General features: G+C 31.0%; 5 protein-coding genes across 6 annotated transcripts; 1 reads left to right on the forward strand and 4 right to left on the reverse strand.

Annotated features, from left to right (window-relative positions):
- Positions 1-120: 120 nt before the first annotated feature.
- LOC124931980 (mitochondrial fission protein ELM1-like) lies at positions 121-4772 on the reverse strand. The gene is made up of 10 exons (XM_047472573.1): positions 4406-4772; positions 3929-4167; positions 2979-3075; positions 1917-2066; positions 1681-1807; positions 1120-1232; positions 963-1026; positions 778-871; positions 527-635; positions 121-426 (listed from the first exon to the last, which is right to left on the reverse strand). The coding sequence occupies exons 1-10, from the start codon at positions 4595-4597 to the stop codon at positions 325-327; spliced, it is 1287 nt and encodes a 428-aa protein (XP_047328529.1). The 5' UTR covers positions 4598-4772; the 3' UTR covers positions 121-324.
- A 7872-nt stretch (positions 4773-12644) lies between these two features.
- LOC124929811 lies at positions 12645-13319 on the reverse strand. Its single transcript, XM_047470200.1, has one exon. The coding sequence runs from the start codon at positions 13317-13319 to the stop codon at positions 12645-12647; it is 675 nt and encodes a 224-aa protein (XP_047326156.1).
- Positions 13320-15917: 2598 nt separating this feature from the next.
- On the forward strand, positions 15918-16551 carry LOC124929812. Its single transcript, XM_047470201.1, has 2 exons — positions 15918-16331; positions 16401-16551. Exons 1-2 carry the CDS (start codon positions 15964-15966, stop codon positions 16549-16551), a joined length of 519 nt encoding a protein of 172 aa, XP_047326157.1. The 5' UTR covers positions 15918-15963.
- A 100-nt stretch (positions 16552-16651) lies between these two features.
- Positions 16652-17828, reverse strand: LOC124931587 (ferredoxin, root R-B1-like). 2 transcript variants are annotated; one of them, XM_047472090.1, is made up of 2 exons: positions 17631-17828; positions 16652-17198 (listed from the first exon to the last, which is right to left on the reverse strand). In XM_047472090.1, exon 2 carries the CDS (start codon positions 17189-17191, stop codon positions 16721-16723), a length of 471 nt encoding a protein of 156 aa, XP_047328046.1. In that variant the 5' UTR covers positions 17192-17198; positions 17631-17828; the 3' UTR covers positions 16652-16720. The 2 variants fall into 2 exon arrangements, with proteins under 2 accessions (XP_047328046.1, XP_047328047.1); XM_047472091.1 differs by having other exon boundaries at positions 17668-17826.
- Positions 17829-21256: 3428 nt separating this feature from the next.
- Positions 21257-23028, reverse strand: LOC124929551 (60S ribosomal protein L10a-like). Its single transcript, XM_047469947.1, has 5 exons — positions 22993-23028; positions 22162-22381; positions 21905-22070; positions 21609-21814; positions 21257-21531 (listed from the first exon to the last, which is right to left on the reverse strand). The coding sequence occupies exons 1-5, from the start codon at positions 22995-22997 to the stop codon at positions 21478-21480; spliced, it is 651 nt and encodes a 216-aa protein (XP_047325903.1). The 5' UTR covers positions 22998-23028; the 3' UTR covers positions 21257-21477.
- Between the last annotated feature and the right edge of the window lie 1092 nt (positions 23029-24120).

Genomic DNA, 24120 nt, shown 5'->3' on the forward strand with positions numbered 1-24120 from the left:
AAACTGTAAATAATACAATTTTGTTGAAGTGGTGATTCAATGGTTTTGCTAACTTCCTAAAATTAACAAATTATATATGTATATATAACCATACAAAACTAGCATCTTTACAAGTTAATCAAAAATTTCAGGAAAATTTCTTCAAATAGCTCTCTCATTCTTTTACATTATACCTAATATACATGTTCCATTTACAAACCTATGGTCCCTTTTATTTTTTACATAATTATACTATTAGAGGAATCAATCGCAATGTTTTGACAAGTATTCTTCTCACTTGCGCAATCCGTATTTAAAAAAAAGGGTAAATTGTGCAAGAAAAACTTACGGGTGTATCTTCCATCCATGTTTGGCCAATGTTTCATGCACCTTCTTGGCTGCATCCGCAGTATCATTTAGTGGAGGGTAACTCCAGCTTTCAGACATCTGATTATTTTCATTCAAACAACAATTAATAAATAATAAATCATCTAAATTCCCCCCAAATTAATGGCTAGAAAACAAATCTAAAAAAGATTTAACTTACATCCTCAAGACCAGTAAAAGGTCGAACTAGACCTCGGTCATGCAAAGACTTGTGGAACTCCACAAACTTCCATTTACATCGTTCAGCCCCAACCACGTAAACAGGTTTCCTGCAGGAATATAGTAAATAAAATATATGATTTGAATGATTAATCTCAAATAACCCACATCAAGCCAGGCCTATGTTCCTCTGGAAGCCATCTAAGAATAGGTTGCATATTTTTCAACTCATAAAATGATAATCAAGCGTACCCAGTGCTGCAGGCTTCACTAAGCATGCTGACTGAATCTGCAGTAATGACAAAGGCATCCGCCCAAGCTAGATGACCCATGTGTGGGTTTGGGCCTAAAAGGTTCATAAGATGAATAATGTCAGATGTTTCATATATACCAACATATTCATACCCCAAGTGAGAAAGAAAATTATGTGAGGATACCTTGGCCATCCCATATGTAGACTTTTGGATGATTTCTGAGCTCCTTCACTATGAAACTGGATATCTGTTGATATGAAGATGTTGGAATTTGTACAATAGAAAACAAACAGTCAACTTTAGGTACTGAATATCAACATCATAGAATTGGAGAAAGTACTTTATCAGGTGTCCTTCGCGAGAAGGATATTCGAACATTTCCACAACTGGCTAGAACTTTGTGCAAAGAGACACATAACTGCTTTGCAAGGTCCACACCGTATCGACACCTACCTAGATTGAGGTAAGAAAAAAATGAAGCATTAGGAAAATAGACATCCAAAATTAGGGTGAGTAAAACTGAAAATTAAGTGATGAATACTAAATACTGAATTTTAGTTGTTGAATTAGTGAAAATAAATGTTGAATAAACAAATGAAAATATATGAATTTAAGTAGTAAGTTGATTTTATAAAATGTGGAATTAATGTTGAGAAGGTATTTAATGACTATTTTACCCTTCGAGAAAAGTAATTTGATTAATTTACAAGGGTAAAAGTTGTCATTTGTACACTCAAATTCTATATGTAGGACAATAAAATATGAACCAACAGATAAATGGTACCCTAAGGTAATGAGGTATCAAAAAGAGAAAACGATAAGCTATTCTAGGAAATATTTTGTATTTGGGAACATGAAGTTCCAATTCAAACTAAAGCGGATAAAGATGTAACAAAAAAACCTGTAGGTCCTCCAATATTAACAACAAGAAGGGGTTTTGGAATGGGGGCAAACTCATCATGCCAGGTGATGGCTGAGTTTCTAAGAGCAGTTGAATCAATTTGATGAAGAGCTCCCAAAGTGAGCACCTGAACAAAAATGCATCCTTTAGTCCTAGACATACTTAAATTGGACATGGAAAGCACTTGTTATATATCGAGTTGGCTATAGAAAGTTGAACATGGTCAAGTAATTTACCACATGGCTATCAGGCGGATCACATGGAGTAATCCACCTCTTGAGAAATTTGGGGACTTGCTTTTGTGCTTGTGGAGTCAAAGGATAATAGTCATGATGAGGAGTAATGACCATATCAAACCTATCCAAATAGGATCTTGGATGCTGAATCTGAAAGAAAATATGAAAATAGAATGGTTAGAACTTAGAATTTTATATTCAAAAACAAAAAGGGCAAGTTAAGTCAAAAGGAAGTAAGGACTTTATCAATTGATAGGTATGTAACAATGATGTAGTAAAACTCAAAGCAATTATCCTTCACAATAAATGCTTCTGGAAGAGCTATTTCTTATATCTGAAGTTGAATCGAAAATGTCCCATTATAAAAAAAAAATATAGTAAGAGTATATGTTGATAATAAAATGGAACTCATTCGAGTTTGGTCCTCAGTCTCACATTCTCATAAACATAAAATTTGTTAAGCCTAACATGAGCACCTGAAGGTTCTAGTTTTGATAACCTACAATATTTAACAAATAAAATGATGTCTAACAATCTAAGTGCACTTTTGAGCAGAAATAAAACCAATGAAATGTTTTTGTACTTTCAAGCTGATATGCGCATTCCTCTCTTCATAGTATGACCCATAGAAGCATTCAACAGCTATACCGGCCATAGAACATAACTTGTTTTCTATTCCCCCATTCCAACTTTTGCTTTAAGAAAGTATATTTGAAGTTTTATAAGATCTTACTTCTTGTGGAAGAGAGGAAGTCACAAGACCGCTATGTTGTATGGAGTCGCAATTTGCAACACTTCTACGTAATACAATTTTTTCTTTCGGAAAGAAAAAAGGGAAAAACCGTTCTGTAATATATGCAACCGTGTTTACCCAACTTCTAAAAGTAAGCATATTTTCTTCTTTCTGCTTCAATGATAAACTATGCAGACATACATTTGAACCCCAAATTGTGACAGTAAACATGATATCATATTTTCTCGAAAAGAATAATAATATTATCATCAACACAAACCAAAACGCCAGATATCCAATAAAGCAAGATGGTGCATTAAGTTGCAAACCTGGATAACAAAAACATTCTCAGATGCTAGTCTCTTTATGGCACTGGCAGTAGATAAGGTATCTCTTCCAGATGCAACAACCAATAAGGGACCATCCCTACAAAGAGAAAAACAGTTTCTAATCTATATTACAAATGGATGCAAAACAATTTTAAAGGTCGGTTTGCTGGAAGAGGATGGCATGAAGTTATAATGAAGAGAAATATATTTCACTCATTTAAAATGCTTAATAATACTTATATAGGTTCATTCTGATGAGCATTTAGAATTCCAAACACTTCAATATTGTAGTTATAACTTCAAACACTTAATATTGTAGTTACTCCAAGATCATAACTAGCAAGGATAAAGACATCCTAGAAACTCAAAAGTCATTCTAGAAATCCTACTACATTAATTTCAACAAGTTAAGAATCAAGAAACAATGAGAAAGATTGCAGAAAACTTCTAAAGGAACAGTATCCGTAAATTTCATGGAGGACTAAAATCTAATGCTACCTCTTTGAAATGCATAAGACTAGCCACAGAATTATGTACCTAACATGCCGAATATGTGCTCTCACAAAATTAAGTTTTGATGCCAGAAAGACTAATGTTCAATTCTGGCTGTAACATTACCTAGTAAGATTATAATTATTTTTTACTCTAGCAGGTAAATGTTAGCAACCTATTAACAAGCTTTCCTTCATGTATCATAGACCTTTTATTAGGAAGGTTAACTGGGTAACTAACCCTGTTACTCCACATTTGGAAGAGTAAGACTAAACTTTTATTTTCAAATAAATAGCATCGATCTTATGTTTCCGTGATAGACAATAATACTACATGATATAACACATCTCTACAATCTAATATTTTTCTTCGGTTTGCCAATGAATAATGAACTTCAAACAATTATCCTAGGTTGTTTTATATGTTCTTCATAAATACAAGGGGGAAGAAAAGCATACTTCTCAAAGGTACTCCGAGCGATGTTTACTATCTGTCTTATGTCAGCTTCTAAGATGGATGATAAGTCATTGCAGCTACCATTTTCTGCTCGCAGAGACAATATTTTCTTGCCTCTACCTGATAAAATAAATTGTGAATAACCATATATCTTACAGATGATGTAATATATATATTTGTGGAGAGAAACTGGAAGCCAGTGAAGCCATTCATTAACACCTCCTCTGGGCCTTGTAACTCGCTGTTGGCAGGCAGATAAAATCAATCATGAAAAAGGTCAAAAACGAGTTAAACATGAAAAGAACTTGAGAATTGTTCCAAAATATGTGCAGTCATCGTTGTCCTCCACACTTATACAAACAGAACCTCTACAGTCAAGTTGAATTTCCTTTTAGAACCAAATGTAGGTAAAATTACTAGCGTTTTCCTTTTCTCACATTTCAAGATAATCAAACACATTACAAAACAAAATCACTTACATACAATGTTTGCTTCTCGGAAAACCCCAGAGCGCGAACCAATCCGAGGCTTTGATTCTCAGAAGCCGGAAAACCGTTGCCGATGACAACGGCTCGCCTGATCACGCCGTAAGCACCATCTGCGAAGATGTCTGGGAGGCCGGCACTGGCGATTGGACTGTTTGGAGGTTCTGGTAGCCTAATTGGCTTCATCACTTGTCCGTGAGATGCACAAGAAGAACAAAAAATCAACTCGATGTGAACTTCAATTTCGACCTCAATGTATACAAGACTCTATAAGTCCAAGAACCAAGAGCATCAAACGCCGCCGGTAAAGTTCCGGTCAGCGTAGTGTTGCGTATGAATTGAGCACTGTGGCTGAGTTAGTTACTTTTGCAGCAAGATAATAAATATTATTTCCATTTTGTTTCTTGGTTTGCTTCGTGGTTTGCTTCGTGGTTTGCTTCGTGTTTTTATGATTTTTTAAAGAAAAAATATGAAAATTAATTTAATAAAAATAAAATAAAATATTTTAATTCATAAATTAAATACTTAGAAAAATATATTTTTAAAATTTTATAAAAAATATATAATCCTACAAACTTATCAATCCAAAATTGGGGTTAAAATTAGAACTAGGTTAATTAGTATTAATAGAAATTAATACTATAATTATTTATAATATTAATAGGGAAATTGGATGAAATGGCCCTCTTAGGAGATATAATTCCAAAAAAAGTCTACGGTTGATAAAGTTGGCAAAAAAAACCTTTTTGTCATGTAAAAAATATGTAATACCCCTCTCGCGTGTCTGTTTTACTGTTTAATTACGAGAAATGTATTTCTCGCATTTGGTATATATCTAAGTATATATTGAGATTCAGACATTTGTAAAATATATGAAAACGGTTAGAGTTTCATATCGATCTACAATAGACTACGAAAGAAGAGGATTGAAGAATCTCTGCGACTGCGATTCTACAAGTAATAGAAAGAGAGAAATGAAACCCATGGTAGGAATGGTGGTTTCAAACAAGATGCAAAAATCAGTAATGGTGGTTGTCGACAGGCTCTTTCATCACAAACTCTACAATCGTTACATCAAGCGCACCTCCAAATTCATGGCTCACGACGACCAGAATCAGTGTAACATATATGTTCTTCAGTTAAGAACGGTATATTTTTTCTTTTCTTTTATAGCTTTCCAAACTTGAAAATGCCAAGGCGACTGTAACTTTGAATGGGCAGTGTTGATCCACTATGTTTATGTTTATGTTTATGTTTATGTTTATGTTTATGTTTATGTTTATGTTTATGTTTATGTTTATGTTTATGTTTATGTTTATGTTTATGTTTATGTTTATGTTTATGTTTATGTTTATGTTTATGTTTATGTTTATGTTTATGTTTAGGAAACTTTGGTAAATTTATTGTTTGACTTAAAACTGCAGAAATCTGAAAAATCTTTGTCTCGTGGAACACTTGCACCTGAGTTAGGAAAGCTAACTTACCTTAAATCTATGTGAGAATCCAAATATGCAATTTATATCTTATTGGATTTCATGTTTACTATTGAATATCCTTTTTCATATTTATGTGTTTTAACTTCCTGAAGCAATTTACGCAATAACTCTTTGTGGGGAAGAGTTCCAGAAGAGATTGAGAAACTTAAAAAGTTGGAAGTGTTGAATCTAGTGAAGAGAGGGGATGAAAATGATGGTGGGTTAGGTCGGGAGGTGAAAATAGAGAAGAATGAAAATTTTATTTATTTAATTTTATATATTAAATAGAAAGAGAAGGAAATGTAAAAAAAATAGGTTAAAGAAATATATAAAAAAAAAATATCCACGTGCATAAAAAACAAATTAGCGTCCATTTCAGGCATTTTTGACACATTTTGACAAGTTTATATACATAAATATAATTTTACAACTTTGTAAATAAATTTGACACCACATTTCAACTTTATAAATAAATTTGACACCACATTTCAACTTTATAAATAAAATGGACATAATTCCCATTAAATATTTGATTCATGTATTTTAACATTTAGCACAGTGATCTCACACTTTGGTCAATCAAATACTTGATTCATATTTTTTAACCACTTTTAATTGATACCGACTTATTATCTCTCGACTTAGGTTGCAAGTTCGAAACATACTTATATCATTTTTAATTTTATTTTATCCGTTTTAAGTTAATGGGCGGGTCAACCCACAATCCGACTCAAATATTCATTTACTCTCACATATATATTCAAATTAATCATAGCTCTCGACCCGACAATTCAGACACTTACATCATTATATATATATATATATTATTTAGTTAAAAAGTTGAACTTATATTTTTAAAATGTAATGTATTTATCAAATTTAATATTGAATTTAAAATATAAATTCTTATTAGCCTAGTTAGTTAAAGAGTTGTACATCAAGCTACAATCTATATTCATTTTACTCTCATATATATATATATATATCCAAATTAAACATATTAGACACTTTAAAATTAAATATATAATAACAAAATATTTAATATCTTATCATATTTATAAAAAATAAAAAATTTTAATTTTAATTTTAATTAAAAATTCATTAATAGTTCAAAAGCCTATTGTAATATATATATTTTAAAATAAGTTCATAATATTAATATATATATATATATATATATATATTTGCATATTGTTGATATTATTTACAAAATCAAAATAAAATAAAACAATTGTTTCAAAATATTTAATTCTAAATTATTATTATTTATTTGGATATTTATTTAGTAAATATTTTACTAAACATTTCAAATAAAATGTATTAAAATAAAATATTATATAAATTAAAATTTATAAAATAAAATAATTATTAATTTTAATAATTATAAATAATATATATATATATATAAATTAAAATTATTATTTTTATTCCAAAATTAAAAAAGAATCATAATTTTTTAATAAAATAATTAAATTAGAATAAAAAATAAAAAATATATATTTTATAATTATGAGAAAGTACGAATTGTCTACTTAAATATAGTAACAGTATATTATATATATATTTTTTATTGGTATATTTACCATATTATGAGGAGAAATATGTTTATAAATATTTCATTATTCATCTTTCTAGTTCAATTATTCTGTTCATGATGGAGCAATCTTGCAATTCAAATAATACTTTGAAGCTTTTCAAAGAATATTATATCTGTTTACCCAAGCCCGATCTTGACGATGGCAATAGAATCATATTGCCTGAATCCGCTCTCTCTAGTCTAATCGATCGAGACGTTGATTTTCCTTACTTTTTCCGTATTAACAAATTCAACCAATCTGATCCCCATAGCGACGCCGATTACATTCTTTCTTCCGACGATAGCGAAGAAGAAGAAGAGGACTATGCCAGCAGTTACAGTGATAGCGAAGAAGACGAGCTTAGCAATCACAGCAATGTCAGCGAAGAAGACGGCGAGGTTATCAATCACAGCAATGTCAGCGAAGAAGACGAGATTAGCAACCACAGCAATGCCAGAGAAGACGAGGTAATTAGAAACCGCAGCAATGTCATCGAAGAAGACGACGATGAAATCGAAAGCAAGGAGAGCGAAGTAATCGATGAATTAAACCAGTCGTCACATTGCGAGGTTAAAGAATTCAAATCGGAGGAAGGCATAGAGATTAGAAACCGCAGCAATGTCAGCAAAGAAGACGATGAAATCGAAAGCAAAGAGCGTGAAGTAATCGAGGAATTGAACCGGTCGTCACATTGCGGAGTCATAGAATTCACATCGGAAGAAGGCAAAGCGATGTTACCTCAATGGATGATGTCAAATCTAGGTATCGAAGCAGGGGACGAAATCGTCCTTCGTAACGTCAATCTCGAAAACGGTATCTACCTAAAATTGAAGCCTCTCAATGAAGATTTTCTGAAGCTTACTAACCCTAAGGTGATTCTCGAAAAGAAACTCAGGCGATTCGCCTGCTTGACTCCTGGCGACATCATACCTATCCTGCATAACGATGTCAAGTACGAAATTGAAGTCGTCGAAACTAATCCTTCGATCGGCATAAGCATTATTGAAACCGATTGCGATGTTGAATTCTTCCTTCCTGAACCAGAAGTAGAACCAGAATGGAGACCTGTAATAGCGGATTCTAAAAAGGCGGTGGTTACGAAGAAGAAGAAGGCGGAGGAAGATGTGAATACTTTTACAGCATTCTCCGGCAGGGCGAGGAGGTTGGACGGCGGTGTTGAGGCCGGGAAATCGGAATGTCCGGCGAATGTTACCGGAGTAAAGCAATCGGAAGTCAAAGAGGAGGAGAAAGAGAAGAAGTTTGTAGCTTTCACTGGGAAGAAATACTCTTTGAGTTAGTTTTATTGTTAGTCTATAATTAGGATGCTAATTATTTAGTTAGTTAATTTTAATTAAACTTATATAAACTCCTTTATTGTCATTTGATTGAAATAACTTATTTTGATACTTAACATTTGAGTAATTAAACATCACCTTATTTATTTTTATATTTTTTTCATTTAAAACATAATTTATTTTAAAATAAATTTTATTGAGATATAATTTTAAACTTTAATAAAAAAAATTACATCATATTTGTATTTTTATAATTTAGTAATTAAACTTTTTATTTAAATTTTAAATTTAATAAAAATAAACTAGTAATTTAATATTTTAATTGAAAAAATGTATATAAATTTATGTTTTATTTTATTATTATTATAATAATTTTATATAAATAATTAATTTAATAATTAAATAAAATTATATAAAAATAAGGAGAAATTAAAAAGATAAAATTATAAAGAATGGATAAAAATAAATAAATAAAAGTGACAATTGAGAAAAAATAATTATTAAGCTTAAATTCTGAAATTATAAACTTATTAAAAAATGTTGATGGAGAAAAAAAAAAGTATTGTATAATGTATCAAATTATAATATTTTCCATTATCTTAGTTAAAATTTTTGTGTATGAACTGGTGAGTATTTTGAGTATTATTTTTAATTTTTTACAGATTTATTATTCACCACATTATTAAAAAATATTATTCTAAAAAATTGTTATAATATATATTTTATTATTTGGAGTAATAGAATATTTTTAAATTATGATAATTTTAATTTATATATATATATATATATTATTTACAAATATAAAAAATTAGAAATTAATAATAATTTAAATAAAATATTTGTAATCAATGATTTATTTTTATAATTTTTAATAAAATTAATAATTATACCGAATACATTTTATTTGCCTAATATTTAAATATAACAAAAGCAAATATCAAATTTTATTTATTAAAACGGTTGATGAATTTTTTTAATATTATGAAAATCATATTTATTTTTGGAAGAGGGAATTGGAAAAACCTAAAAAAAAATTAAATTCTGTGGTCCAAAAAGTTATAAATATTTTTTTAAATTGTAATAATATAAAATGAGATAAAAAAAAATATTAAAAAAAAGGTAAAAAAATTATATATATATTTAATATGAAAAAAGAAAAATTAAACAAAATATGATTTGATAATATAATATATAATTAATAATACTATTATATCACCAAAATTTAGAAAATTTATTATTTTTTCAACAAATCAAAATACTTCACTACGTCATTCCCTCTCACAAATTTTATATTTCAATTATTTCTCTTTTTAAAATAAATATTTATTTCTTACCTATTTTAAAATATTATATATTACAAACATATCTGAAAACATTCCATTCTAATTTTATTTTTTTAAAGATTGTATATTAAAAATAATTAAAATTGTTTAAGCACAACAATAAAAGTATGACATGAAGAAAAAAAATATTACTTAGTATGTTATCAAATTCGTAAATACTCGAGTAAAATGATTAATTCATCGACGAACTCTACCGGCTTTTCGAAATGAATCTCAGAAAGCATAATACTAATAAGATTGTGAATAATACGCATTTGACGATTACGATCGGTGAGAGTTCGACGATTTTTTTCCAACCAGATAGTTCACCAAAAAATAATTGGGATGTTAACCCAATTATGTAGGTCTTCCATATTAGTCATATCAATCCAAATTTCCCAACAACTACCCAAAGTCTCGGGCATTACTCAATGCATCCCAATGATACTCCATAAAATACTCCAGATACTAGTCATTCTTCGACAATGCAAAAGTAAGTGAGTTCTTGACTCAACCTCCTCGTGACACATACGACTAACCATAATACAATATTTTTTCATGCACATATCATCCGTAAGAATTCAACTATAAATAACGCTTCATCCAAAGAACGAGATTTTGGATGAATTTTTAACTCTTAAAGTTTCTCCCAACAAAAATTATATAAACTCATCTTAGCGAACAACTTGTAGCAATGCCCCTAATAGAAACTATTTATTTCTTACCAATGCTTAACGTCTTGTTTAGACTGGTACATTTGTTTGCGTCTTAGCAAAAGTAAATTTTATTATGGGACGAACTTCCATAATATTTAATCTCCTTCTATATATAATTTGGCTAGCGAAACCACTAGATCGATGATCAAACATGTTTTTAATGGTGACATTTCTACATATAACAATGGAAGCAAACTCATGATACGTCGTAGCTAGACTTTTGACACTACACCAGTTGTCGTCCCAAAAATTGATCGAATGACCATCCCCCACAATGAATCTAGATTGCTCACTACAACTTTTTCACATAAAATAAATTACCCTCCAAATACTACACCCACTGAATAATTAGACACTTTTGTGAATCAATTAGACCAATCGTAACCATACTTACGTTTGATCATCGATGCCCAAAGATTATTCGATTCCTTTGCAAATCTACAATACCATTTTGATAGAAGAGCCTTATTAAAGGAAATAAGATCTGGAATATTCAAACCTCTTTGATCTTTAAAACGTTTAACATTATCTTAACTAACTAAATGAAAAAACGATGAGTTAGAGAATCCTCATAGAAATTTACACATTATTCTATCTATTTTCACCGCCACACTCTTGAGAAGAATGAATAAAGACAACATATATATGGGCAACACACTCTTAATGAGGATTAATCGACCTTCTTTTGAGATTGTATTACTTTTCCATCTAGACAGTTACATTTTATTTTAGTGATAATCGGGTCCCAAGAAACCTTAAATCGTAATTTAGCACCCAATGACATACCAAGGTATGTTGATAGAAGATCACCAATTCTGAACCTAACACAATTGTCAACATCATCTTTCTTCTATTCGAAACATGATCTAAGAAAAAAATATATGACTTATTAAGATTCACTCGAAGACCAGAATATGCATCGAATACCCATAAAATATCCCGAAGGTGTTTAAAATTTTGTCGGTAGCTTGAACCATGCAGAGTGTGTCTTCAGCGAAAAACAAATGTGATATAAAAAATAATATTTTTCTTGACCCATAACACACTCCACAGATGAGTCCCGGGTTATCTGCGAACACTACCTTTTTTTAGAGAGCTTCCGTAACAATAACGAACAATAAATGAGAGAGTGAATCACCTTGTCTAATCTCTCGTGATAAACTCTCGGAAAATCCCTAAGAACTACCATTAACAATGACATAAAACTTATTCGTCGAAAGACAAAATCTAATTCATCCAATCCATTTTGCACACATTCTCATTCTGCACATTAAATCAAACAAAAACTCTCAATTGACGTGATCATACGTTTTTCCGATATCTAAATTGACAAAAATATATTTTTCACCTCTTAAATTAACTCAGTCAATGCACTAATTGACTATTATTATAGCATTATATATTTCACGACATTTGATGAATCGTGATCATTACTAGATATGACCGTCTATTGGCTAAATATTTTACGTGATCTCAATACTAGAAAGATGAAATGAGACTAATAAATTTAAAGTTTTTCACATCAATTGTCTTTAGAGAGTTTTTGGAGTTTTAAGAACAAAACATATCAAAGTAGAGTTTCAACTCTTATCAAATGATAAAAAATGATAAAAATATCATTTCTTTCATAATTCCCGTTTTAAAAATAAACCACCCCTTCTTAAAAAAAAAGAAAAAAAGAAAAAAAAAAGCTAAAATAAAAAATAATTAAATGGCAAAATGGAACTAATAGTTTACCAGAATTGAATCATTCTAAGAGATATTTGGATATTAATGCTGATGACTATGATAGACAAAATCTGGAAATTAACAGATCTTGTAATCTGGAATTCAATCATTCTTGGTCTTTCATTTTATTTTGTTCATCTCTTCAGCAACAACCTCCTCCTCCTGGTTCTTATTATTGCAACAATCTTCCACTTTCGGCGCTACCCCAGGCTCATGATCATCATTATCATCGTCATCATCTTCATCATCGTCTTCTGATTCAGAATGTACAAGCCGCAATTGAAGACGACCATCTTCCCGTTTAACATGAAGAAATTCCTGGTTCGGGATCTTTACCTCTTTAAGAATAAATCTTCCATCATTCCTGAAATATTTAAAACACATGCCAGGTTTTCCGCTCCTCCCAAGGCAGGAAATCGGCGGAGGGAATGATCCTCCATAAGACTTCGATCTTCTATAACGCTGCGATTCCTTCCTGTGGTTTGATTCTGTTTGTCTTTGTTCTTCATCTTCATGATCATCTTGTTTCGCAGCTGGTAAGTTGGTGGATGTTTCATCGTGATCATAGATGTTGGAAAAACTGTATCTTCTTGAAGTTGATGGATTATGTTTGGAATTAATGGGCAATGGTGGTGTAGATGATTTAGAGGTTTTTGATGGTTTCTTATTGTCTTCTTCTTGGAAATAAAGGTCTCTGAAAATCTCGGTAAGATGGTGGTTTTGATTCCATGGAGTAGTGGGACTTTCCGGCAATGGATTGTCGAAGATCGGATGAAGGCTTCCGCAGGCAGCCATTGAAAGGAATGAAGAAGTTTTTGTTTGTTTGTTTGTCTGTCTGGAAAGTAAAGAATGAGGGTTTGGTTTATGGTTGATTGTCAAATTTCTATTTATTAAGAATAGATAATTCCTATTTAAAGGATTAATTTGATTATAAATAGATTAGTTTGTTGCACCTTGCACGTCTTCAAATCTTCTACCCTTGTTTAATGGGAGTAATTTAAATTATTTGTTTGGGTTTCATTATTTAAAATTAAATACAAAGAAGAACAAAGTTTGTTGAATTTGCTTTGTATTATTGATTAAATAAATGAGATTATTACTATCTTTCTGTTTTGATGGAGTCTTTTATTAAATTATTTATTTGTTTGTTAGTTGCATATTCCAGGTCTATATTCCTTGTTTTATGACAGCATTAATATTTGGTTGGCGGATAGAAAGGAAGTATCAATATTATCACATTATAAAATTAGAATAGAAGTAAGAATGACTCAAATTTTTATTGATTAGAAATGGCAATGGATTGCCTCGAAACCGCCACTGCCCACATAATTTCGAGGCGAGGAACACAAATATCCATCTCCGTTCTATTCCGGTCAAACTGGAAAAAAAATCTGCCTTCAAACGGAACAATTCGATTAGGTTATCGGGACAGTTTTAAATTCTCATCATTAACCGAGATCAATTGTTGTATCTATAAATATAAGACTAAATATTATATTTAGTACGATTATCTGTGAGACATTGATGCTAACTAAATAATATACTTGTCCCAAATTTTTAATAAAAAATAGTTTACAATTGAATTGAAAATGAACCGTCATAAATGATTTAGAATTACCTAAAAGATAATAGCATCTAAGTAAATTAAAATTAGAGAAATAATTGTAAGTATGATAGATGAAAAAGCTCGAATTTTAATAGACTGGGATTGATTTCGAGAGAGACGAGTTGGGTCGCATTCGCATTGAAACGAGTCTTCGACGTGAAAAGACGATGTCTAACCGCGACAACCTTTCCCAAGTCCAAACGATTGTCGACCACCAGAACCGCTGGTCTGCAATACTCACCCTATTTTTCGGCCTTTTCCTTATTCCAGAACCGCCGCGCTTTCTGCAATCTCTTCTCTTCCAAATTGAGTTCTTACCCTTCGAATATCTATGTCCCGGGACATAAAATATAAATAATGAAAAATGAGGAGTTTCCTTGGAAACCTTGTATAGGTTGGGTGCATAATTTTATACTAATAAGAGATATATAAAGTTAAGGGCTTTTAGGACTGCTTTCAACTTAGTGTTACTGAGTGATAGGGCAAGATAACTCATTTCTAACAATTCTAAATTAAATTTGAGTCTCCACACCTAAATCATTTAAAAATAAAATAAAATTTTGAGTTCTTCGATCTTAGTTTTGTTGGGTTTTATTTATGTTTTAGGTAAATTATTGTTTGATTTAATTTAATTTTTTTAAATAGTTTTTAAAAGTTAAATGACCATTCTGCCATGTAAATAGATTCTCCTATTTGAGTTTTGAATAAAAAAAAAATCAAATATTAAACAAGTTCCTTGTGTTTGCAATGCACATGTAAACTTTCTCATGTAAGAGTGCTTGGATAAAAGCATTAACGATGTTATAGGTTTTGTTACAAGACTATTTATAGATAGAATGAAATGAATAGTTATAGGATTTTGTTACATGACTTAATATGTATTTTCATAGTCAATATTTTGTTGTTTGATTAAAAAAATTCTAGCCAAAAGACTTGTTTTATAACGATCAATTGTCTTATCAACTTTAAGTTTGAGTTGATAAGTTTAAAAACTTATTTGCTCCTAACAAGATTGTGTGAAGATGTATGAGGATCAAGAGACCATGTAGGGAAATTTTGTTAGCTTTGATTAGAGTGGTTGTAAGAGCAGTTGAGATCCTCTATTACCAAAGTGTCTCGATGACCTCTAAGATCGCGTTAAGTTGAAGTGGAGTCATGAATGTCGGGGTGATAACTTCCTAAATTAAAAATAAATAAATAAATAAATTATCATTTGTTCATTGTTAATTTAGTCCACACAAGTATCTTCCCATTTCTTTCCACCCAAATGAAAGTATCTGATCTATTCCGAGCCAAAGACTTCAAAAAAGGCTGATGGGTTGGTTCCTTTTAGCCTTTGATTTCAGGGTGGTGGTCATGGGACTTAAATGAAGAGTACGTAGGTAACGTGAATGTAATGAGGATCCTCCTGCTAAGATCTCTGCATTCTGCTAATGTGGAAGATCTGTTTCTTTTTCTCAATTCATTCATACAAGTTAAAAGCTACACCAGCAGCTACAGCTTCCCGTGACACTTTTTTACCTGCAACTTGCAAGTTGCAAATCATTCAAACCAAACCCACCCAACTGTTGTCCTGCCCTGTCAACACGATGATGAATCCTCTCTCTCAATTTTGCTTTCATGTTACTGTAATGAAAGGACAAAAACAGTATCTTACTTTTAGTAGATTCTCATCAGACATGGGGGAAAGGTACAGTCAGACAGTGACAACATTTCAAAGGCATAGTGAATGAATGAGCATCGCATTATTAGAGGTGGGTCGACGGAGCTATATCTATCAGGATATCAAAATCCCCAAAGATTGCATCTTTCTATTCTACCTCGCTCAGGGAAATGGAAGCCGATGATGATCTTGGTTTGGGGATTGCTTACACTACTCAGCATCGAAAGAGAGTAATGGTGGTGATTGATGGTTCAAACTCATCAAAAGCTGCCATTAATTGGGCCCTAACCCACGTTGTTAACAATATCGATCTCCTCACTCTTCTGCACATCATCCCTCCTCAATCTCATCATAATCAATCAGCCATTTCTACTACTACTAATTATCTTGGTTCTTTTTGCAAAGCCTGCAAACCCCAAGTAGAAGTAGAAGCACTTGTGTTACAGGGTCCAAAGTTATCCACCATTATAAGCCAAGTCAAGAAGCTTCAAGTGTCAGTCCTCATTCTGGCACAATCTTCTTCTCCCCATCTCAATTGGTAATTTAGCTTTCTCTATCTCTGTAAATGTTATAAATTGACATAATATAAAACAGATTAAAAATGCAGGTTGCTCTGCGGGTGTAGATCAGAGGAATTTGTGGAGGAATGCATTAAGTCGGTGGATTGCTTGACCGTTGGGGTGAGGAAGCAGAAGAGAGGCGTCGGTGGATATCTCATCACCACCAAATGGAAGAGAAACTTCTGGCTATTGGCTTAGCTTATTTTCAATTCTTAAAAATAAATGACAATTTGATGGATCTTATTATGAAATCCTAGCTTTCATTCAATTATTTATGATAAGATGCAACAATACACACTACACACAACAATGAAATTCCATTTGCTGCAATTATGAATAATCACAAACTAAAAACACTGAAATCTAATCAGTATAAATCCCCTTCCTTGTGAGTATGAACAACAAGATCAGATTTGGGATATGAAACGCAAGTGAGCAAATACCCTTCATCCATTTGTCCATCATCAAGGAAAGATCCGTCACTCTGATCAACAGAACCATTCACAACCTTTCCTGCACATGTAGAACAAGCTCCAGCTCTGCAAGAATATGGAAGTTCAATCCCAGCTTCTTCAGCCGCATCAAGGATATAAGTATCCTCTGGACACTCAAACTCATGTTCGGCTCCTTCTGGTGTAACCAGCTTAATCTTGTAAGCTGCAGAAGCAAATGTTCTAAATCCAGAGGATATCGATTTCAATCCTAGTCCTTTAGAGATTATGTTCGAGCTCTTTAGTGAGAATGATGATGGAGTCTTCTTAATGAAAGCAGATCCATTCTTGTTCGATGAAGAAATTTGGAGAATAGAAGGAGATGCAGATAGTATAACTGTTGCCATGGATTACCTAAACAGAAAAAGGAAGCAAGATAAGACATTTTTCTATAAAAGAATTCAAATAATCTAATAAAAATATCGACCCAGTAAGATTTAAAGATCTGGAATTGAAGTATTCAGTTCTTGATCAAGGGGCGTTTTGTTTTTGGAGCACATTGAGAAGAGCAAGCTAAGATGCTTCCCGCGCTTCACTCGAGGCTCCATGGATGAATTATAATATTTGTTTGTTTGTCAGAAATGAATAGAAGGGGATGAAACATAAGAACCCCCTTCTTTATCACAAAATGACATTAGATCTATGTAGGAGTACTGTGAGAAGAGCAGAGCAAATGGATCTCTGCTATTCAATCTAGTCTCCGATAATAGTTTGAAAATCAAAATGCAGGTTCAAATCAAATGGGTACAAAGATGATTAATCGAATTAGAAGATGGGAGATCTTACAACAAGCTATGAAGAAGACGGAGAGAAAAGACTGTGCCTTTGATGAGTGAGGCGGCGGCGGCGGAGAATTCAAGAGAGAGAGAGAGATGATCTTAGATACCCTTTGGGAGAAATGTTGGAAGATTAATTTATAGGAGAGAAAGAAGGGGGCGGGCGGCTATGAGATTTGGGTGAGAAGAATGATGATGCCCTAATTCAAAGTAAAAGATTTCGAGGAAGCCCACTAATGATCTAACAAAAACAACGACCTTTGCCCACTGTTTGTTTCGTAACTTTCGTTTTCTAATAAGTCCTTTTCTACAAACCAGATTGTGTGACATGTGTGTGTATGTTTTTTTTTTTTTTAAATTGTTATTTTTTTTTTAAAGGATCTTTCTTTTTATTATAGAGAAAGAGAAAGTGCTCTATATAGATGCTCCAAAGTTCTAACCTAGAATTATCTTTTTATTTAAATTTAAATTAAAATGATAATGATTTGATAATAACTTTTATATAAAGATAAAAAGATAAAATAAAACACATTTTATTTTTAACCACTTTGATATTCTTATTTTTTATTTTTTATTTTATTATCTTGTCAACATCATTATAATTATTTAATTAAATTATTAAAAATATATATTTAAATTTTTTAAATTTAAATAATTTATTTTAAGGTCCAATTGTAATTAGAGACTCTAACTTTGATTATAATCAGATAAAGAATCGAATTTTAAATTGTGCTAAATGATACTCGAATTATCAAATTTTTAGTCATGTGAGGGTTTTTCCAAGTAGACAAAATGTTAGCAATTTTATTTTAACGTATTATTTTAATTATTTTAATTAATTTGTCATGCTTTTAAATGAAATAATATTTAAATATGTTTTGGACGTATTTTTATAAACTTAGTATTGTTTTAAGGATTTACACTTTTTAATTTGTTAATGTTGATTTGAGTGACCAAAAAATTTTATAATTTAAGAAAAATGAAATAAAGATTGATTTTTTTTTTAAATGTTTTATCCAAAATGATATAAATAAGAGTCGTTTAAGCTCAATCATAAAAGCATTAAAAAAAATTGAAAGAAAAACATTTTTAAAAAGTACAACACAAAATAATTCACTAATGATCAAACAAAAAAACAAATTTTAACGAGTATAGAGATCTTCAATAGATCAATGAGTTCTACAACTGCCTCAACTGGTTTACTCAATGAAACTTCCTCGATTGTTATAATAATAGAATTATGAATTAAACGTATTGGTCGATAACGATCATTGAACGTTCTACGATTTCTTTCAAGTCAATAGTCCACTAGAAGATAAACGAGATAGAGTCCCAATGACTCAGACCAACTAAACTCGTCATCTCTATCCACACTTTCCAACAACTAACGATGAATTTCGGCATAACCCACTGAATACTAGTCATGTTCCATAATAAGCTCTAAATCGCAATCACTTCATCACAGTGTAAGAGCAAGTGATGCGCCGACTCTACCTTTTTATGACACATTCTACAATGACTTATCATAATACAACATTTTATCATACATTTATCATTTATGAAAATCCCTTTATGAATGACACTTCATCCAAAGAATGAGATCTTCGATGGGAACTTAGAGTTCCACAACTTCTCCCATATGAGATGGTAAGGATCATTCTCTGCAATTAAAAAGTAAAAACGACTAATCTTAAAATTATCAATATCTTGCTAGCGCAAAATATTACATAAAGAAGAATTCACTTATTTACGCCACACCAAGTTTAACGCTCTATCATGTGAAACTAACTCTTCATCATTTAGTCTTCTCATATATATAATTCTCATTACAAAATCATTAGAACTCGCGTCAAACATATCTTTGGCTTTAGCATCTCTACATATAGCAATCGAGGCAAGGGCCATGTACGATGAGGAAAGACTTCTGACACTACACCATACGTCATCCTAAAACTAATCGAAGAGCCATCGTCAATTGAAAATCTGCATTATCCGCAAAAAGACTTCCACATTAATGAGATGTCACTCCAAATACTGCATTCTACTACTCGATTAATAGGTTTGGTGAACCAACTAGACCAATCTTGCCCATAATTGCATCTAATCATAGTAGCTCATAAAGAGATAAGCTCCGAAGAGTATCTACTACACCATTTTGATAAAAAGAGCTCTGTTAAACAAAGTCAAATCTCGTATACCCAAGTTCCATTGGTCCTTAAATTTCTTCACTTTATCATAGCTTACCAAATGAAGGAAGGATGACTTAGAGGACCCCCAAAGATATTTACAAATATTTTTTTCTATCTTCACATCCACACTTTTAGGTATAAGAAATAGGGACATCATATAAGTATGCATAGATTTTAAAACACTTTTGATGAGAACTAAATGCTCACCTTTTGAAATTATCTTGCTCTTTGAGATTAGTAACTCTCTTTCCAAATAAAGATAGATTTATTTATTTATTTTTCAAAAAACTTTATAACTTTGTGTATGATCTATCGATATTGAAGTATTTTATTTTAAATTGAGTATTTTTTTGAGATATATACGTTCAAAATTGCTGTATAAGATTTAAATGTCTTAAAAAAATGTTATAATGTCAGAGAATAATTGAAAAAAATGCACTTTTATTTTTAAAAATATAAGTAAATTAGTTTTAAAAAAAAGAAAATAATATGTTAAAGTAAGAAGAGAACTCTGTTGGTGAAAAAACTTTAAATGATTAAAATTGTGATAATTTGAGTCATATATATTACAATTCAAAATTCGAACAACTATTCTTATTTTAAACAAATCTCAAATAAAACCAATATATTTTTCTTCAAACAAATTTCAAATCCTAGAACACTCAAAATCATATAAACTAGATATCATCTACCTTTGAATAAGATATACTTTTTGTAACTATTTTTTAGAGTTGTACACTCCAATTTGAATAAGGGGGATTTTAGTTTTCATCTTGGTTTGGGTTTATAATATAACAAATTTAAATTATCTAAAATATGATTTTGTAAATTTTTGAAAAAATTAAAACTTTTTGATAAAAATATTAATATATAATGATAAAAAAAAATTTAAGAATAATTGAGTGATTTGATTCATAAAAAGATGGATAAAATATGTTAAAAAATCTCATATTGTCAAAACCAATGACTTTATCCGTATGTTTCATTTATGTTATGACTGTGTCTACTACTGTGGTTTTGCCATTGTTGAACTCTCTTTGTATGTTTTTTATTAAATAAATTAACAGCTTTCCAAAAAAAGAAAATACATATTGTCGCAAAATCATTATAAAGTTTTAGTCCCAATCATAAACAAAACTTATAAATTCTTTGTACATTCCATTTACATGTACCTACCTCTCCAGTTTCCATTAAACAAAACAATATTTAATTATTTTGTGTTTTAACACATGATTAACACAAACCTACATCATAATCCCAATAACAATGACGAAAAGAAATGGTTATAGTTGTCATTTTCCCCAATCCTTTCTATTATTATCAAGACTGTTTATACAAAACTTTATAGAAATTTGATATTTTTAAAAATGATATTATTTTACATTACTGAATAGTAAAATGCACTTAAAATAATATTATTTTTCATTGCATTCCTTGTTTTAAATTAACACCAAATAAAAACACCTCATAAATCAATTGCAAAATTTCTAACATAAACCCACCAAACAACAATGTACCAAAACAATGAAATTTTGCATGTCTTGTCAATACTAGAAAACTTTAATCCAAATAATTTCCTTGAACAAAAATGCAAATTGCAAACAAAGAAGAAGCATATAATCATCAGAACAGTAATGGCTTAACTGTCCAATGGAAAACACTAACTCCTTAAAATATGCGCACAGGCTTTCCCATAGTGCTCTTCAGATACAAACACCTCACCTGATTAAAAAAAGATAAAATGTAAGCTAATAATATCATAATAATGGACAATAACAGATTAATAAATAGTTACTTACATTTTGCCAATTTTTCTTCAACAATGACACTAGAAAATTGACACTCATTTGAATATTCTGAAATAGCTGTTTTTCCTCCATGGAGAGGTTACCGACAGCAACTCCCATGCAAAGGACTTTCTTCAACTGGAATTTAACAGTGGCTTTGGTCTCGTTAACTTTGGATTCAAGTGATTCCTGGTGAGACACAAGGGTTGGAAACTTCCCTACATTCGCAAAAACATATAACTTGTTGATTAACATATTTAACATCACATTAACAATGTTAATAGTTCAAATCTATTAAAATATTGTGCCTGCTTTGTTAAGACCAGGGCCCAGCAGACGGGGAATTTGCTTGATTACAGCTTCTGATGCCAAAAAAGCATGGTATTTCTTGGCAAGCTTCTTAACAAGCTTCTTGTTCTTGTTTAGCTTCTTCAAACTTTCAACATCCATATACTCTAGGCTTATTTTCTCAGCCTACATTTCAGAATATAGATGTTAGAACAAAACAAAAAACTGGGTCATAATTTAGCTACCATAATAATTCCTTTTGGTAGTAGTGTTATACCTCTTCCACATGCTGAGCATCACCAAGCATGCAAACCTTCATCTTGGGACGAGGAATGTGAGGCAATTTTACGGAGCCACTGAAACGCTTATCTTTTTGAGGGTCATAATTCTTCAGACCAATCTGGAGCTCAATGGTCTCGGTGAAGTTACGCTTCTTCTCATTGCAATCAGTAACAATCTGGGTGATTGCTTCCCTTAATGCATCACTCTGAAGCTTACTGCATAGAGGAACAAGAAAAATTAAAATACAAGTTGAAACCACAAAAGAATTTTACCTTATAAATTAGATGTATCTAAAATAAAATAAGTAGCTTAAAATTTATAAGCTATGAATAAATGAACTCAGCAAAATGTAATATAGTTGTAAGCAAGACAAATTAAACCAATCCAAAGTAATCAATTCACATCACTAAGGGCAACATAATCTTTAAACTACTTTCCAGATATAAGTTTTAATTTCAAATCGTCAAAGAATTCAACACTTTATACTTAATCTAATAGTTGTATTGTTAGAACCCTAATTAGAAAACTCAATAATCATTGTTTTATACTAGGCCTAATAGCAATGATTTTACACTGTACAGCCAATAGCTAATCCAGTAACTCGGAAACTTGATAGAGTTCAAAAGAATCATTCTCCGCAAAACTCTTTTCAACAACTCCAAAGTATTGCTTGGAATTTACGTATTTTACGGTAAATCTAACTCAAATGTTGACCGGATTACATTTCGAAATTAGAAAATGCAGCAAACAAAAGAGTAATCACTAATCCTACAAATGGACTAGAGAATAAGAATATATAAAGTAAAATACACGAAGAAGAATGTACCTCATGGCTACCGCTTAACGTCTTCACAATCTGGAAGAAGGAAGAAAAACACAACAGTTCCGATCAGAACAACGCCAATTTTCTTTTGATAAGAGATTGTGCAAAGTTAAGAGAGATTGATATTCTAGAATTACGACGTAAACCCTAAGAATGATCGTCTGATAGAGAGAGAAAGAGAGATTACCTGAGAAGAACGACTCCACCGACGGCTGGGAGGCGCGAGATGAATAGAGCGTATTTATAACTAATGACATTACATGTCTTATAAGAGCCCTATTGCAGAGTATTGAATCTTTCAAAAGCCCATTCTAATTTTTCAAAAGCCCAATAGAAGATTATGAAACGGAAAACGCCTATTGTAGTGGGCCCAATACAGCCCAACAATAACTCCTGAAAACTAATGTTGAAAAATTTGTCAATTTTGTATATATATAAAAAAAATCATGACAAAAAATTTTGATAGAATTTTTGGGTCCGTAACATTATTTATATATTTATATATTTTTTAATTTTTTTTATCTAATTTAATCATTTTTTTTTTCAATTTTTAAAAGATGACTTTGATGATGATGAAAATGGGTGTTCAATATTTGGTCTAAACCGAATATCCGACCGAATTCGAATTCACCGAATTCGAATAAACCGAATTCGAATTACATTTTCGGTTTTCGAATCGAATTTTAAACCAATTTAAATTCAAATACGGTTTTCGATTTGGTTTTCGAGTTTAGGTTTCAACTCGAAAACCAAACCGAAAACCGAATTCATTTTTATTATATATTATATAACTTATTACATATTATATAATAAATTATCATGGGCCTCCTACTAGATCCTTACGTTAAATCCATAATCCCTCATTCATTTTCCCTTTCTCTAGTTGTTCACACCTCTCAACCGCCATATATTGTCATCGTCGATACTATTTTACCTTTGTCATTCAATTGTCGAATATATATTGGCGTGAGTCACTAAACTAAGTTTGCGTGATTTATATTTTTTTATAATTTAATTAGATAAAATCTCTTTAACAACTTATTTATTTTGTTAACTCTTTTAAAAAAATTATCTTATGTATAGGTGATGTATATTTGGTCTAAATCGAATATCCGACCAAATTCGAATTCA

The sequence above is a fragment of the Impatiens glandulifera genome, chromosome 3, assembly GCF_907164915.1.
Source record: "Impatiens glandulifera chromosome 3, dImpGla2.1, whole genome shotgun sequence".
In the NCBI taxonomy this organism is placed as follows: Eukaryota; Viridiplantae; Streptophyta; class Magnoliopsida; order Ericales; family Balsaminaceae; genus Impatiens; species Impatiens glandulifera.

Coding starts and splice junctions, on each gene's coding strand:
- LOC124929812 (XM_047470201.1), top strand. CDS start 15,964: ATGGAAGCCGATGATGATCTTGGTTTGGGGATTGCTTACACTACTCAG. Junction 16,332..16,400: donor TCTTCTCCCCATCTCAATTG/GTAATTTAGCTT, acceptor TTAAAAATGCAG/GTTGCTCTGCGGGTGTAGAT.
- LOC124931587 (XM_047472090.1), bottom strand. CDS start 17,191: ATGGCAACAGTTATACTATCTGCATCTCCTTCTATTCTCCAAATTTCT.
- LOC124929811 (XM_047470200.1), bottom strand. CDS start 13,319: ATGGCTGCCTGCGGAAGCCTTCATCCGATCTTCGACAATCCATTGCCG.
- LOC124929551 (XM_047469947.1), bottom strand. Junction 21,815..21,904: donor CCCTGGTCTTAACAAAGCAG/GCACAATATTTT, acceptor TTGCGAATGTAG/GGAAGTTTCCAACCCTTGTG. Junction 21,532..21,608: donor TGAAGAAAAATTGGCAAAAT/GTAAGTAACTAT, acceptor TTTTTTAATCAG/GTGAGGTGTTTGTATCTGAA.
- LOC124931980 (XM_047472573.1), bottom strand. CDS start 4,597: ATGAAGCCAATTAGGCTACCAGAACCTCCAAACAGTCCAATCGCCAGT. Junction 1,233..1,680: donor TAATATTGGAGGACCTACAG/GTTTTTTTGTTA, acceptor ACCTCAATCTAG/GTAGGTGTCGATACGGTGTG. Junction 872..962: donor CTACATATGGGATGGCCAAG/GTATCCTCACAT, acceptor TGAACCTTTTAG/GCCCAAACCCACACATGGGT.